The sequence below is a fragment of the Coenobita brevimanus genome, chromosome 66 (genome assembly GCF_032717465.1).
Source record: "Coenobita brevimanus isolate Jiangsu-jjx chromosome 66, ASM3271746v2, whole genome shotgun sequence".
NCBI lineage: Eukaryota > Metazoa > Arthropoda > Malacostraca > Decapoda > Coenobitidae > Coenobita > Coenobita brevimanus.
The window spans coordinates 54308-71950 of NC_137019.1; the positions used below are offsets into that span (position 1 = coordinate 54308).

The 17643-nt window shown below is 42.2% G+C and overlaps 1 protein-coding gene across 2 annotated transcripts in view; it reads left to right on the plus strand.

Moving 5' to 3' along the window:
* The window catches only part of P58IPK (dnaJ homolog subfamily C member P58IPK), a 390081-nt gene that overhangs the window by 11363 nt on the left and 361075 nt on the right, over positions 1-17643 (plus strand). For both annotated transcript variants that reach the window (XR_013898340.1, XM_080276771.1), the window contains exons 3-7: positions 2052-2251; positions 2585-2728; positions 8910-9091; positions 13756-13906; positions 15991-16180. Coding sequence is in view for 1 of the 2 variants with exons in the window: in XM_080276771.1 (XP_080132897.1) it covers positions 2052-2251; positions 2585-2728; positions 8910-9091; positions 13756-13906; positions 15991-16180 (867 nt within the window). In the remaining variant the exon portion in view is untranslated. The remainder of the gene's footprint in view (positions 1-2051; positions 2252-2584; positions 2729-8909; positions 9092-13755; positions 13907-15990; positions 16181-17643) is intronic.

Below are 17643 nucleotides of genomic sequence, written 5' to 3' on the forward strand. Positions count from 1 at the left end.
TCTGAGTTAATATCCCAGTCTAACCATAACCCTTTCTCCATCATGGACATGTGTTGATGTAGCTACTTAACAAACAAGTGTGGAAAATATTTTACGTATAAGAAGTATAACTCACTGTGAAACAGAAATGTGGAATACTGAGCTTTCATCATTTGTTTCAAGACATATGTAAAAATTGGAGTGGTAGTGAGCCTGGCAGCAAATGAGTGAAGTTTGCAACAACGGGTTAGCATGAAAACCTGCCAACCGTCTGAATTCATACTGCATCCACAGCCTCACTATCTTATGTCAATCACAGTAATGTAAATACAGGTACAGTATTTGGAGGAAGTTAATGCAGTGAGCCCTTTGTACTATGTTTAACCCATTAACAGCAACGTGCAGTCACAGCTGTTCTGAAATGCACTGCGATGTACAGCTCCAGCGTCAGGTTGAAAATGTAGGAGGCTTGTGACTATGTAACCTTTAAAAAAAAAACTTACCCTCGGTGCCCTCAGTAGCACCACATTTTACACTAGGGGGAGCATCCATGCCAGATAAAATTTCAAGGCAAGTTTCAGTACTTCACACAAAAAGAGTTTTAATTTCATTTAATACTGTTAACTGCACTATTTGTTATGCATTTGCACTGTTATTTGGTGATGGCCTATCAAATACAAAGTGGAACGAATGGAAGATGATCACAGCGATTGTAAATACTGTGCAGCTATTTTTGCTCAGTCACCTGACTGAGAGACACTGTGTGCATTTGAGACATGATTTTTAAGTCACAGGTTTCAGTATTTCACACACTAAGTTGTCACATCACTTAATGTTACACACTTGCACTGCCAGTGGTGTGTCAGTGGCCTTTCACGACCTAAATGAAATGAAAGGCAGACGATCATAGGTAATGTGGACACTGGGCGGCCATCTTGGCTCAGTCATCTGACTGGGAGACACTTTGTACACATGATAGACACAGTTTCTAAGTCACAAGTTTTAGTATTTCACCCATAAAACGTTATCACTTCACTTAATATTATGATTCGCTGCATTATTTGTTAGGCACTTGTATTTGGCGACAGCAGTGGTGTTTCAGTGGCCTTTCACACACAGAACAGAATGAAAGACAGATGATCACAGTGAATGTAAACACTGGGCGGTCATCTTGACCCAAGCAGCCGACAGGAAGGCGTCATTCTAGTGAATTCACGGTCATTTTGCCATAGTTATCCCAAATATTGGTGTAACTTGTGCATTGTTATGGTGATTTCTCACATAGTGAACATATGTATAACAAGACCTAACTACTGAGCATTTCAAGTTTGTATTAATTCATGCATTGAATCATAGATTCACTTCCATACATTAGAGTTGGTATCACAGTGCTGTCATGCAGTAACTTTTTCACTTCCATGCTAACTTACGTGTTTCTTATCACTGCTTTCAAGGAACCAGCAACCTTTCTTCCTTGTTATACCCTTTCAAGCACTTCACCCTCTAAACTTCCATCATTATTCATCACACTACCCAAGTACTTAAATGCACACCTTGTTGGAGGGACACAAGTCAAGAGTGAGAGAAATGCACACCTTGTTGGAGGGACACAAGTCAAGAGTGAGAGCTGTGGAAATGAGTTTTTTGAGAGGAGCATGTGGAGTCACATGGAGAGACAGACAGACAGACAAATGAGGAAGTGAAGGAGCTTTGTGGTATGGATGTGGATGTGATAGGAAGTGTTAGGAGAAACACATTAAGGTGGTTTGGCCATGTGGAGAGGATGGAGAGCGAGAGACTGACGAGGAGAATGTATGTGAGTGAGGTGGAGGGGGGGAGAGAGAGGAGGAGGCCAAGGATGAGATCGAGGAATGAAGTGAAGAGGTATATGAGAGAGGAGGGTGTGAGCTGGGAACAGGGCAGTGAAATGGTGGGGGGGACAGGGCGACATGAAGGCGATTTGTTTGTGGCCACCCTTTACGAGATTTAGGCGTCTGGCAATAGTTAGGTAGATAGAATCATAGCTTACTGTACACATAATCTTTGCAGTAATTTCCCATTGTGTAATTCAGATGGTGATCCAAATAACTACTTGAGTTACTACCGCCGTGCAACTGTGTACCTGGCTCTGGGCAGATCTAAACCAGGCCTGCAGGACCTAGATGAAGTGATAAGACTCAAGCCAGATTTCAACTCTGCCCGAGCACAAAGAGGTGGTGTGCTGGTGAAGCTTGGCAGACTAGAAGAGGCTCATGTGGACCTAGAGAATGTGGTAAGTGACTATGAAAGATGTATGACGAAGTGAAGGATGTGATTAATGGATTTTGTTGAACATTAATGCTTGATAATGAGTCACACTTCATTGTAAATATGATTGTCTATCTATCTATCTATAGCCCGACGCCCGATTGTAGCTTGTACTATTATAAAATTTTGAACTTCCGACTTTTATTTGTTTTTACTAAAATGAAAATTCTAGATGTGGGAGCTCATAACAGCTTCTTAGGAGTACTGTAGCTTTAAGTCAGACCCTACTGTATGCATGAGTTCAAATAGCTGTATTTTGGCAAATTGTTTCTTTGTCTCATTTCTTGTCTTTCCACAGCTGAGAAGAGAGCCAGAGCATGAAGAGGCAAATCGACTCTACACAATGATTGAGCCACTGAAGCGAGAGGTACTTGAAGCATATTCCAGCATAAGGACAGGACGCTACCAACATGCCATACTTCTCCTCAAGAACATCATTGAGGTTTGAAATCATTTGTTTGTGCTCTCTCTTTCATAGTTTCTGGATCCTACCTTGTCCCATTGTGAAATAAAGGCTGAGATGATGATGATAATGTCTGTATCTAGTAGATTGTTAATTCTCTAAATACAGAAATTTGTAAAGCCTGTGAGGTCATTCATAAATGGGGAAATGAATTTTTAGCCGTGGCACTATGTTGAAACAGTTAATATATTGCGAACTCTGAATCTAATGCTAAAAATGGCTGCACCAAGATGACGGAGAACTACTGTAATGAACTGGAGGAATTGTGGAGAATATTAAAGCTTGTGGTGTTTTAGTCATGTGAAGTGTGTAGTGCTTGAATGAGGTATGAGTTAAAAGCTTGGTGGAATGTGAAAGTGAGAGTAGCTGTGGATGAGAAAGGAGAGGACACAAAGAATGTTTGGAGTACAGATGAAATGAAGAGGTAAAAAGTAAAAAAAAAAAAAAGGGGGCATTTTTATATTTTATTTATTTCTCTTGTATATTAAAATTATTTATTTGAATACTATAATTTTATGTTTTTAATTATTGAACGAAAAATTCGTGGATAACCGAAATCGAGTGAGAAAAGTTCGCGTGAATTAAGAGCTTACCTGTATATATAGTAATACTGTACTGTACGGTAATAAACATGTCTTTTATTTACCTTATTTTGGTGAACATAGCTGAAGTGGTGAGGCAGTCTGGACTGCTTGTGGCTTTATGGGACATTTTCTTATATATACAAGAATTTAGTCCAGTAGCTCCTCGTTTCCGATAAAAGTGAATTCTGGTCTATTGAAGTCCGTTATATCAAGGTTTTACTGTACTTCACAGCCAACTTTTAATATCACAACATCTCTTATGTATCCACTTATCACAAACATTGCACTAGATGGAGGTATTTCCCACATCCCTTGTGGCAAACTGCATAAGGCCATACTCCCTCTGCTGTGACAGTTCCACCACCAGCCCTGGGTATCATCACTTTTGTTTTATCCGAGCTTACTCTCAGACTCTTGTACTATATTCCATCTCTCCACTTCATAATCTTTCCTCTGTTTCCTTCTCATTCTCCACAGTTAACACTAAGTCATCAGCATACATCTCTCATGAGAGTCCATTTCTGAAGTCACATGAAAGACCTTTAGGTACCTACCATGATAGACAGTGAGGGACTTGAGACTAACCACTGTTGCATGTCAGGATTTAAAAAAAAACTCATTATTCAAATCTCTGTTCACTTTACCTGGGTGTGAGCACCTTTGTTCATTGCCACAACCACTAATCAGCCACTCCTCATTCCCAAGCTGTCTCATTATCCACTTCATCCCCTCCTTTGAAACTCACAAAGGCTTCTCCAAATCAACAAAAACAAAATACATCTCCTGTTTCTTTCCTATTTATTTTTCTTGAAGCAGTTGGAAAGTGAATATTTCTTCCTTTTGGCTCTCTTAAGACTGTCCAGTAAAAACCTCTGAGACTCAGATTTTGCCCCGTTTACCTCAATGCAAGGCTTGGTGAATGAGTTTGGGAGCGTGTTTAAGAAATGAAATCTAAAGGTGAATGTTGGGAGAGTAGAGTTATGGTCTTTGAGAGATTTTAAGTCTCTGAATGTGCAATGAGGTTGGATGTGGAGGAAATGGAAAATGTGAGTGTGTTTAAGTACTTGGGTAGTGTGATGAGGAAGGATGGAAGTTTAGAGGGTGAAGTGCTTCAAAGGGTACAGCAGGGAAGAAAGGTTGCTGGTTCTTTAAAAGCAGGTATAAGGAACAGGGTAGTGAGCACTAAAGTAAAAAAGTTGCTGCATGACAGAATTGTGATACCAACTGTAACATATGGAAGTGAAGCTTAGACCTTGTTGGAAGGACACAGGTCATGAGTGAGGGCAGTGGTAATGTTATTTGAGAGGAGCATGTGCTGTTAGTTACATGGAGAGACAGACTGACAAATGAGTAAGTGAAGGAGCGCTGTGATGTGGATGTGGGTGTGATAGAAAGCGTTAGGAGAAATAACATGAGGTGGTCTGGCCATATGGGGAGGATGGAGAGTGAGAGACCAACAAGGAGAGTGTATGCAAGTGAGGTGGAGGGAAGGGGAGGCTGGGGATGAGATGGAGGGTTGGAGTGGAGAGGTATATGAGAGAGGGGTGTGTGAAATGGGAGCAATGCAGTGAAGTGGCATTGGACAGGGTGATATGGACGCGATTTGTTTGTGGCCACCCCTCACGGAATTGAGGTGCCTGGCAGTCGATAGATGGATAGATAGACCTCCCTTCTGGCCCTTTGTTTGACAGCCGAGTATTCCTCTCTGTTACCATCCTGTTTTCATCCCTAAAAAAGTTTTCTTTTCTCCTTAAACATTGGCTTCTACACCTTCATCCTACCACCATGTTAGCTTTTGGCTCGGTGAGTCCTTTGTCCATCCACACACATAATCAGTGACTCACAAGAGATTGTTCTTGAGAGCGCTGTACTGTAATGCTCATTAACCTTTCTGTCTACAGCTCTGTGTTCAGCCGCCACTCTATTCATCTCATAATAGCAGGCATCCTTTACTGCTTGGTTTTTCATCTTCAATATTTTTCTCTTGGGTGCGTTGGTCCTTTTCTTCACTACCCTCTCCTTGAATACCTTGTCACATGTCAGTAACTTGTTACTTCTGCACACACCCTCAGCTCCCAATAATTCTTAATATTTTCCTTGATCCTTCTATCGTCCCTTCTGACCAGACATAGCCCTTCCTTCACCTACGTAACCCCAACCTCACCTTCACACACGTAGTTCCACCTCAACACACGTGGCCCCACATTCACTCATTCATACATGATAACATCTTCACAAACATCGATTCATCAACACATACATATCCTTAACTCGACGCACAAAGTTCTATTTCTAAATACATAGCCATATCTTTAAATACATCTAGTTATCCCTGAATGCATTAGGCCTCTCCATCCCATACAGAACTGCACTTACACACATGAACATCCAGCTTAGACACAGCCATGTCTCCACACACACACACACACACACACACACACACACACACACACACACACACACACACACACACACACACACACACACACAAGAGAGAGAGAGAGTAAAAATTTTTCCTTACATTGCACATCTCACACACCCCTATATAAACTCGCACTCGCGCGCACACACACACTCACACACACATTTATTCGTGTACACAGAACAGGCGAAACTTGGAATGTGACATCCGTAGACGTTTAGTATGACAGTAGACAGTCAGTATGAGATTATGAAGGCACTGGTGGAGTAACTGGCCACTCCTTTTGATCATTTCAGATGGTATCCTGTCAGAGCCAGAGCTTTTGTTATTTTTTTGAGATTGGATGGCCAGAACAGTTTCTGCAAGTGTAGATAGGACATCGAGATCTGCCAGTTGAAGAGCATTTGGGATGTTATCAAGGATATCGTTCTCCATCGGGTTTCTCCGATTCATCAAGATATTGAAGTGTTGTGCCCATCTTTCTAGGATTGCTTTCTCATCTTTCAGGCGCTCACCTTCAGCTGATTGTATAGGGGTTACATTGTGTTTGGTTGGCCTATAGCTGGTTTTTATGAACTTGTAGAACCCATGCTAGTCATTAATATCAGCCAGTCCTTGTAGTTCTTTTGCTTGCTTAGGCCGCCATTTGTTCTCCATGTCATGCAGTTTTCTCTGGGTTTCAATTCTGAGATTCTGAAATTCAGTTTTTGGAGTTAAGGAGCTTGGATGAGCCATCCAGTTATGTGCTGTATTCTTCTTTGTAGGGTCATGTATGCTTTCAGCATTTTCATCAGACCAGTCTCTTATAGCATTGAGAGGAGAAACCTATGGTTTCTTCTGCAGTGCTTTGAAGCAGTGTCTTAATGTTAAGCCATTGCATCTAGGTTTGTTGCACTGTTGTTTGGGTCAGGTGATGGGCATTGAGAGAGCTTGTCTGTAATAGTGTTGTGGAAGGTGATACAAGTTGCCACATCATTTAAAATAGTACTGTTTAGTGATAGGTGGGGGTGCTTACCATCCACTCATTCGGTGTTGTGTTACTCTCGGGTGATCATCCTTTCCTCTCTTCCTTCTTTCCTTCCTTCCTATTCTGTCATTCTTTCCTCTTCCTTCTGTCTATGGGTGACTCAACACTGAGTGACAAGCCAAATGGTTTCCTGTACACCAGGAAACCATTTACTGTGCTGGATGGTAACCATATAACCAAATTAGGGTGCCTGGTGGTTCAGTGGGTAATTAAGGTGCTCCAATTGGATTGAGCCTGTGCAGGTTTATATCCAAGGGGTGGTTGGGGTCTATTGCCCAAATAATGCTAATCAGGGATGATTGAGGCTGGTCACTCTCATCTTAAATATCAGAATTAACTTGCCGAGCCCCGGGCTCGTCCACTCCTCATTGGGGAATACAGGATTAGATGATGATGATGATTAGTTTTGGAAGGTGTGGTCTAAGGTGCATTTGTGGGTGTATGACTAATTGCAGTTTGGTGAGTACTTGTTAAGTGTGCACACAAACAGACACACACACACACACACACACACACACACACACACACACACACACACACATATGATATGATATGATATGATAACAATGTTTTAATTCACAGGACAGTACTAGCTTGACTTATTCCTGTAAAGATACAGTTAGGTAAGAACAATTAGGTAAGGTAAGAAACACACACACACACACACACACACACACACACACACACACACACACACACACACACACACACTTTACCTGCTCCAAAAAAAGCAAAAGTACAGAACTTGCAATCAAGGGTCATTTAAAGATGGAAGGAATGCCGTTCATTACTTCAGCACAAAATCCATCCCCTTATGGTACCTTTATGTTGCACAACCCCCATTGCAAAGAATACCCAGTATTGTAAGACAGGTTTACTTTGCCAGGTTATGATGTGACCATCACCCATCTTTGCTTCAGTACCAGCACAAGTACAATTCACCATGCCCTCAGTGTATTGCAGCATTTTAACACACTCTTCCTGCACATCACTCTCACAAAGACCAAAAACCCAAACGAGAGATCACTGGGATCACTCACCATTAGTGGCCCGTCTCCTGCATTCCACTAGGTTCACACATAGATGAGCCTGGGGCCACAGTAGCACTAACAAGGTGTTATGGAAAGGTATATCAAAGAACAGTGATAGAAAAGCTTGAGTGTCATGTTGGAGGCAGAAGATGGTATATGGTATCAAAGAAGAATGTGGATCAGTGGATTTGTGAGAGAGAAGGAGGAAGAAGTGTCTGGGAATGAGAGAGGTGTATGGGAAAAAAGCACCCTGAAGGCAGCTCTGTTATGGCCATCATCTGATTCAGGGGGGAGAATGCAAAGCATTGGAGATGAAAATGAAAAGATAAGAAATGTCTGAATATCAAGTTAGGTATTTGCTTCCGATCATTGGAACCAGACGAAATGAGAAGTGAGTTGTGTCCACCATCTAGTCATTCTCAACCCCCTCCAGGGGCTTATGGGCAGCCTCCTGGGCATTTGCTCAGCCATCCCAGGACAATGGACATGTTTAGATATTCTTGAGTTCCAGTAATGTGGTTTCTTTAACTTGGCAGAGAACAGGAAAAGGGTATAGTAATTATTGGTGCCTCTGCCTTTGTCTTAGTGATCCTTGGTATTGTTACCGACACTTCCGTTGTCAGGGGAAGTAGCATATTTTACATAGTTAATAACCCACCCATCTCCCATTTGGAGGTGAAAGTGGCATCCTGTGTTGCTGGCTGAATGAAGTGCAGCTACTTTACTACACTACTCTTCACTGCACCCTGTGTTGTTGGCAGCTCAGACATTGCTGGAGGGATGGCTCTAACTTTGTATGCTACCTAGAAGTTGCTGGGCCCATGTGGTCTGGAGGATTTCTTGGGTCATTATAAGACATCAAATGGCAAGCTTAAGGGTATTTTTTTTTTTAATACCTCATAGTGAAGCCATCACACCCTTCACCTTGTTATTTCCTGGTTTTAGATGTGTCCTTTGACCCCACAGTCCTTGATGGTGGTTGCAAGTGGCTCACAAGTCCACTTCTCATGGGTGCCTCCTCTGTTTCTGTATGGGGAGAAAAGTAATTTTTAAAACATTGCAGACATCTACAGCTCTTCCCTTATTTCTCTGACAGAAGTGTCCATGGGATGCATCACTGCGAGAGCTGCGGGTGGAGGCATACCAGGCAGTTGGTGATATCATGAGTGCCATTGCTGACCTTCGTGTCACAACTAAATTAATCCAAGACAACACTGAAGGCTTTCTTCGTCTTGCTTCACTTTATTACCAGATTGGTGATGTAGAACAAGGTTTGAGGTGAGATGATGGCTACAGTTGTACTAAGAGTCAGGGTTGCATTTTGTTGAAGGAATTGTAAATGTTAATCCAGTACTGTAGTATTATTTTCAAAATTGAGTTGAATTAGTAGGAGAAGAATAGGGAAGTTTCAGTAAGGGGAGAGGTTGTGTGGATCACATATTCATCCAGAGGTTTTTTTTGGAAAAGTTTCTAGAGAAAGGAAAGAAGTTGTATGCTGCCGTCATGAATTTGGAGAAAGCATATGACAGAGGAATGTGGAAGAGATTAAAAATATAGGAGTAATGGGAAGCTGTTGATTGTTGTGAAGAGTGTGTATGAGGACATTAGGGCTGCAGTATGTGTGGATGGTGTGATTTTTTTCTGTCTGAATGTTAGATTGAAACAGGAATGTGTCATGTTCCCATGGTTGTTCAGTTTTTATATGGATAGAGTTAATGGAGTTAAAAAAAAAAAAAAGAGATACAAGATAAGGCAGTGGATGTTGGGGTGGCCGTAATGGGAGAATGCAACAGTTGCAAACTACCTTCCTGTTCTCCTGTTTCAGGTGATATTGTATTGGTAACTGAAGACTAAGGGGAACTGCAAGGCTTGGTGAATGAGTCTGGGAGAGTATGTAGGAAATGAAATCAAAAGGTGAATGTAAGGAAGAGTAACATTGTGGTCTTCAAGAGTAATGAAGTAACTGTGCATGGTGAGGAAATGGAAAATGTGAGTGCATTTCAGTATTTTGTTAGTGTGATGAGTAAGAATGGAAGTTTGGAGGATGAAGTGCTTGAAAGGATACAAGAGGGAAGAAAGGTTGTGGGTTCATTGAAAATGATTAGCAATAGGGAATTAAGCATGGAAGTAAAAAAGTCACTACATGACAGTGTTGATTGGTGACAGTGTTATTATCCCCACTCTGACCCACAGAAATGAAGTTTGGACTTTGTTGGAAGGACACAAATCATGAGTGAGAGCAGTGGAAGTGAGATATTTGAAAGAGCATGTGGAGTTACATGGAGAGACAGACTGACAAATGAGGAAGTAACTGAGTGATGTGTGGATGTGGATGTGATAGAAAGCATTAGGAGAAGTACATTGTGGAGTAGAGAGGTATATGAGAGAGGGGGGTGTAAGTTTGGAGGAGGACTGCAATATTGCAGGGAACAGGGTGACATGGAGGCAGTTTGTGGCCACCTCTTACAGGATTGAGGTGTCTGGTCACAGATGAATAGATATATGAGGTGTTGAGAATGACTGGGGCGAGCTCACCTTTGAGAAAATGAGGGTTAAAGTTTGCCAGTATGCAGATCATCATATCTTGTTGTACATTTATCGGTTTTGCTGAATGAGGTCTAATTTCAAAGCCCATTTAACTTTTCCACTAGAGATCTAAGAATGAATATCTGATCTACACAACCTCTTCCCTTCCTAAAGCCTCCCTGTTCTTCTCCAACTAATTCCTCTGTTATTTCCCTAACTCTGTCAATAAGTATCATACCATATACTTTTCTTATTACACTGAGAAGACAAATGCCTCTGTGATATCCACATACACTCATCCCTCGGCTATCACGCCCAATTGGTCCCTCTAGAGCTGCGCTATAGCCGAAAGCGTGATAGCCGAACTGAAGAACTTAAGGTAATAATTCTAACTGGTGCCATTACCTCAATATTTACCCCTAAGATGCCTTTTTTGTACCACATATTAACATATAATAGTCTAAAAATGAGCATGCAAATTAGAAACAAACCAAGGTTAATACAAAACAAAGCTTAATATCCCTATTTATTCACCTTTTGGGGGATGCTGAGTGACTTGGGTGGGATAGAGGGGTTACAAGGCTCGGTTGGAGTCTACTGACCACCTCTTCGACGTTCTATCTCATCAAGGAAATTCTCAGCAAACCCATGAAATTCCTCCTCCTCCTCATCATCATCAAAGTCCAGGAGGGCAAGTGCTGGCTGACGGTCCTGGTTGTGGGTCCGGTTGTGCCTGTGTCTGACGGCGTAGGAAGTTGGTTATTTGCCGTTGCTGTAGAGAGTTGATGTGAGCATGGTATTGCTCTTCTTATCCTGCCAGTGCCTGAGTAATTAAGGAACACCTTGCCTCTGTTAATGGTGGAATCTTGTTCAAGCAGGTGTCGTAGCTGGCCACCCAAGTCAATGACCTTTTTTATATCGTTTATGCACAGTCCCTCGGTATGCTGCACATCACCGCCACCCTCCTCCTCCTCCTCCTCTCCTGCACTGTCCTCATCTCCTGTCATTTCCTCTTCCACGATATCAGCAGCAGAAACTGGGGCTGGTTGTATCATTTCACGAATATCTTCGTCAGTTGTATCCCCAAAACCAGCTCCAGGAATCTGCCGTGCCTCCTCAGCAGCTGCCTCAACCTCTGCCTGAACCGACTGAGGCTCACCAGGTGCAGATCCGCGATGGTGCTCAGGTAAACCCTCCAAAAGATTCCGCCAAGCGTGACGAATTGTTGCCTGGGTTACGTTATCGCAACACTGAACCATCAGATTAACAGCCTGCTTGACACTGAAACACTTCCAATAGTTTATAACCCTCTGCTCAGCATCAGTGTCTCCTTGCAATTGATCATCCTCATTTTCATCCTCACTGCTGTTGACCAGTTGCTGGATTACTGGTAACTGTGTGTCCTCAGTTGCTTCCCTCATCATTCTAAACTATCACTGCTTGCGGTCTGAGGGCAAACCCTTGAATGGTTTGGCGGGCGGGAGACTCGGTCGGGCGGCCAATCAGCGCTCGGCTGGCGCTGACGTCACACGACCGATCACGGTGTGAATCACATTGGCTGGGCGGACCACCAGAGCCTGGCCTTTTTGAAATTTTCGAACATTTCTGGTGCGCGATAGCAGGCATTTAGTACGTGATATAGGTATTTGGGTGTTTTTTTATGTAGGCGTGATAGCGAGATATGCTGTATCTGAACCTGTGATAGCAGAGGGTTGAGTGTACTTCTTTTTCCCTTTTTCATTTGTACAGGGGAATAATTATACCTGACTTCCAATCATCCAGGACTCTACCTTCCTCCCAGGCCAATCTGCATGTCTTCCACATCCGTTTTATCTAGTATTGTCTCTTCCATGCTTCAGCATTTCACCACACACTCCATCAGTTCCTGGGGCTTTCCTCATTTTAACTTTCTTCATTGCTTCCACAACTTCCATGTTACGGTACTGATTTCTTCCTCACTTCCCACATCCGCCTTTCTCCTAGCCATTCCCCAGCCACTTATACTTGCATTATTTTCATTCTGTATGTTCAACAGTTCCTTAAAGTGTTCTCCATCTGCTCACTTTTTCTCCCTTCTCCACTAGTAAGCTACCATTTTTATCTTTTAATCCCCAGGTAACTTCTTTGGCACCCTGTCTAGTTTTCTTTACCTCATTCCAGAACATTTTCTTACATTCCCTCCACTTTACACTCAACTTCCTTCCCAATTCCTCATCCACTGTCTTCTTACTCTCTCTTACTAATCTTTTCACCTCTTTCTTCCTCTGTACATAAAACTCTTTCTTCCGTCTCTCATCCTTCCCAATTCCTCATCCACTCTTCTTACTCTCTCTCACTAATCTTTTTACCTCTCCCTTCCTTTCTACATACAACTCTCTCTTCCGTCTCTCAACTTCTCCCATGCCTCTGTTTCTCATCCACTCACTATATGCTTTCTTCTTTTGTGCCACAGCCTCTCTCACCTCTTCATTCCACCATTCTGTTCCCTGCACCCCCTTTCGTCTTATCTTCACTCCACACACCACTTCACAAACAGTGAATGAAATAGTCAATAAAAGCCATTTTGATGTTTTTCCTATCAAAATCCAATATCTTGATATCAACAGTAAATGTTGGTATTGGTTTGGTACTGCAAAAAATGCAAATATTGGTGATATATCAGTTTGACGAATCATATCGGTTACAGCACTACACACAACGCACACACACACACACACACACACACACACACACACACACACACACACACACACACACACACACTCGCTGGCTCAGTGGTAATGCTCTCACCTAGTATCTACTAAGACGGGGGTTTGCGCCATGCTTGGGATGCGAAAAGTTTCACTGACAAAACGGATGGTCATTGTCCTCCTTGAGCAAGGGGATGGGGGTGTGCGTGTGTGAAGGTCAAGGCTTTGCCCTTATGTCGGACTATATGAGCTCTCATCTCTCATCTGGAAGGGTAAAAACTGTTGATCACAACCACCATGTGATCAACCCGATGAATTACACACACACACACACACACACACACACACACACACACACACACACACACACACACACACACACACACGCACACACACACACTACAGATAATTAGGCTTGTGAGACAGAGCCAAGTGTCTTGGGTCTTGAATGATATTAGGACATTTTTGTCACTCATTTCAGTAGGCAGCAGTGAAATTTGTCACACATTGTACTTTCTCCATCCTTGTTTCTGGATCCAGCCGCACCCTCTCATAGTCAGGAATAGGACTTAGGTCCTGTTTCTCAGTGACCATTTTTAAGGGGAAATAAGATTAGGATTATGCTAAGCTGAATTAATGTATACAGGTATCTGACATTTCCATCTCCTAATTGACTCTAATATTGCTATTCATGTTACTAACGCTTATGGTTTTCTGCTTCCTCAGTGAAATCCGTGAATGTTTGAAGCTTGATCCTGATCACAAGGACTGCTTTCAAGTTTACAAGAAAGTAAAGAAGGTGAACAAGCTGAACAGTGATGCACAAGAGTTTATTAATAACAAGGAGTATAATGAATGTGTCAGCTCTGCAAAAAAGGTGAGATGTTTATTTCATTTAACCGTTGATTCAGCTCTCAGCAGGTTGTTGTTATTGCTTAGAGACCAGTCAACTGCAAATGGGAAACTGCCCCTATGGAGCCATCTCACAGGTTCCCTACACTGTTGAAATTGTCTGTGTTTTTGTGTGGCATGTGCTGTGCTGTGCTTTATTGTGTGTGTTTTGTCATAACGGCCTAATCTACACCTGGGGCATGTTATCTATTATACCACCAAGTCAAATATAAGCTGGTAGCTTAGAAGGGCTGGATGGTGTCCTGCTCTAAATCTGGCAAGGTGAACTCAGTCAGCTCTATTATTGATACCGGTACCTTTTATGGGTGGATGTCTTCGGGGGGAGGGGGATATGTAGTACAGGCATACCTTGATATCTGATGAATATGTGTACGTGTGACAGTCGTGGGATCTAGAATCTTCTGGATTTCAAAGTAATTTTTCCCCTTAACCCGCCGCGTCCCGTTGACATATGGACACGTCACCATGTTTTGTCGTGGTGACACCCAATGATGTATCCATCCGTTTTGCAATTTCGAGGTCCGTGATTTGCACATTTTTCAAGTTTCACAGGTGATTTTCGGTAGGCATATGTGGGAGACCTTCCTCTATCCACCGTCGGGCAGGGCTACTGCCTGGCCCCACCTGACCACCCCCCTCCTCCCCCACACTTCGTTTTCTCAGCAACTCACCTGTTAGCAGTGACCTGGCTGGTAAAGACATATCGCACCACGGTCTCTCCAATGACAAAATTCAAAGCAAAAGTGATTCCCGATGTGGAGGACAAAGGAAGAAACAAGCAGAAGGGATGAGGTGGAAATGTCGTAAAGGAAGGTGCAGTATGTTGATGTGTTTGGTGAATGAAACAACACTTATATCGCCTATATTATTGTGTGAAAACCAATATACTCTTGTACTACGTATAAATTCGTACCAAATAAATAAATATTTAACTATTATAAGTGGCTTGGAATAGTTACCCCTCCCATAGAAAATATCTTCTCTGGCCTGAGAGAACACAGTACCAAGGTGAGGGTACTTTTACCTGTACCGTATTTCTAAACTCAACTGAGCGCTTTCTCTCTGAATTTTCAATGTTTCTCATAAAAAACGGAGGTTTTAGCCAACAAAAACTTTTTGAAAATCTGCCGGGATTGGGGGGGATCATTGGCGAAAAATTTGCCAAGATGCGGCGGGTTAAGTTTCTAAAGAAATACAGTATAGTAGAACTGCAGTGTAAGACAGATGGAAATAAGAAGCTGCGTCGAGACATGGCAAACCCATCCCTGGTAGTCATTTTAGTGCTGACATATAAACAACAGGACATCTAGTCAGAGATGTCACGTATCAGATTTTGGAGTAAATCGGGTGAAATATGAGTTTTATGCCCATTTGAAATTGTAGTCCCGACCCACGTGACATTGACCCCCCTACCACTAACAAGGGGGTGACACCCCTGTTATAATGAGGCATGTTATAGGATGCAGATATGAAAGATGCACCTTTGGTGCTGGTTTCTTGTCAATATGATGAATTTGAAGAGTGTTGTGGTGATTTTTTTTTTGGGGGCAGGGGGGGTTACAGCCTGGGCCTTGGCCCAGTTTGACCCCAGATTTAATCAGGTGATCAGGTTGTAGCTCATCATCCCTGTAATTTTAGTCAAAATTGCACCAGTAGTTTTTGCATGAAGTTGTTAATGGACAGACAGACACAAACAAACAGACAAGCCAAGTGAAAACAATACCCATTCCCGAACCAGTCTGGGACGGGGAAGGGTAATAACCATCTTGCAATAACACAATTTTTAATTTCTCCCTTTGTCATTCAAAAACAAGATGTCACTCAGTTGTGCAGGAGAAACAAAATGGGTACATTTAGGTATCAGATTTCCAGATGGCTGAGTTTGTTTACAATTCATGTGTTCTTTTGTCAGTTGCTGCTAGAGCTCTGTGATACAAGCCCACCCACTTGACCCATGTTCTATACCTGCCTGCCTCAGCTTTGCCTAGATTTTTTTTTTTTTCCCTTGCTTTTCATTGTTGCATAGTACAGTTATTTCCTGTTTTACAGATCTTGAGGGAAGAGAAGCAGGAGCCAGAAGTCCAGTTCTTGGCCCATGACAAGCTTTGCCAATGCAGTGCCCACACAGATCCAACCCAGGCAATAAGTTACTGCCAGAAAGCCCTCAGTGTAAAAGAAGAACCTCGGCTCTATTGTGAGATGGGTGATGCACACATAGCTGATGAAATGTTTGATGAAGGTGAGTGGGATCCAGACTCGTGATATTTAATTTTAGGAGCTTCATACATTTAAGAAAAATGAGATCAGGTAATTGCATTGATTTTTCTAGGCTGGAACTGGTAGGGAAGAGCAATGTAAGAGTGGTTTAGAGGGAGGGAGGGCTCCTAAAGTTCAGTCCCACACTTGCATTCCATCACCTCCATAACCAGGTTTCAGACTCCATTAGAAAGCCATAGGCGGTAAAATGTTTCTGAAACATATCCCATCCATCATATATGAATACTGTAATTGTCTTAATTTCAGTCATTCATTTTTCACTGTGTTCTGCCAGAAAGGTAGCTTTGTCAGTATTTGGTTTGTGCTGCAATCTCATTTATACTGGGTGAGTTGTTCCTTATTGACATTTTTTTTTTAGATACCATGTACTGTATATATTATAGTATGATTGGTTTTGGTGATATGCTGCAACAGAATTTGGTGCCTGAGAATGGGGTTGATGAGGTGTATGCAGAGATAATTAAGTGTAGTGGAGAGAGCGGAATGAAGTACTTGATGGAGATATATAAGAAGGGATGGATGAGTGAAACTGTGCCAGCAGAGTGTAAAAAGACTGTGATTGTACCCCTGTACAAAATAAAGATGAGCAAAGTGAGTGCAAGAATTATTGTGTTATAAGTTTATCGAATGTGGTAGGGAAGGTATATGGAAGAACTATTATAGAGAAAGTAAGAGATATCAGAAGTCCTAGAGATGAACAGGGTGGCTTTAGGAGTGGCAGAGGATGTGTGGATCAAATATTTGCAGTGAGACAGATAGTGGAGAAGGCTTGTGAGAAGGACTATAGGATGTTTATGGCATTCATGGATCTGGAAAGAGCATACGACAAAGTAAACAGAGAAGGATTGTGGAAGTTTTGCACATGTACAGTGTAGATGGTAAGCTGCTAGGTGTCGTCAAGAGTTTTTATGATGGTAGTGAAGCATGTGTAAGGGTTAATGAGCATCTAAGTGAATGATTCACGATCGGTGTGGGTGTGCATCAAAGTTGTGTGATGTTCCCATGGTTGTTCAATAAATATATGGATGAGGTGGTGAGAGAAGTAAAAACACGGGTAATGGAGAGAGGGATGGCGTTGGTAATGAATGTTGATAGATGGAATATCACAAATTTGTTGTATGCTGATGATGCTGTACTACTTGCAAATACCAGACAAGAACTTGGTAGACTAGTGCAGAGTTTTGCTGATGTCTGTGAGCACTGTGCCTTGAGAGTAAATGTAGAAAGGAGTAAAGTGATGGTTATTGAGAGAGAAGTTGACTCCCAGTGTGGTGTTACAATGAATGGAGAGGGACTGGAATTGGTGAGAATTCAAATACATTGGCACAGTGATAGAAAAAAGAGGAAAATGTGCAAAAGAAGTGGAAAGTACAGTGACACAAGGAAGGAAAGTAGCTGGACAAAGAAGGCCTTGATAAGAAACAG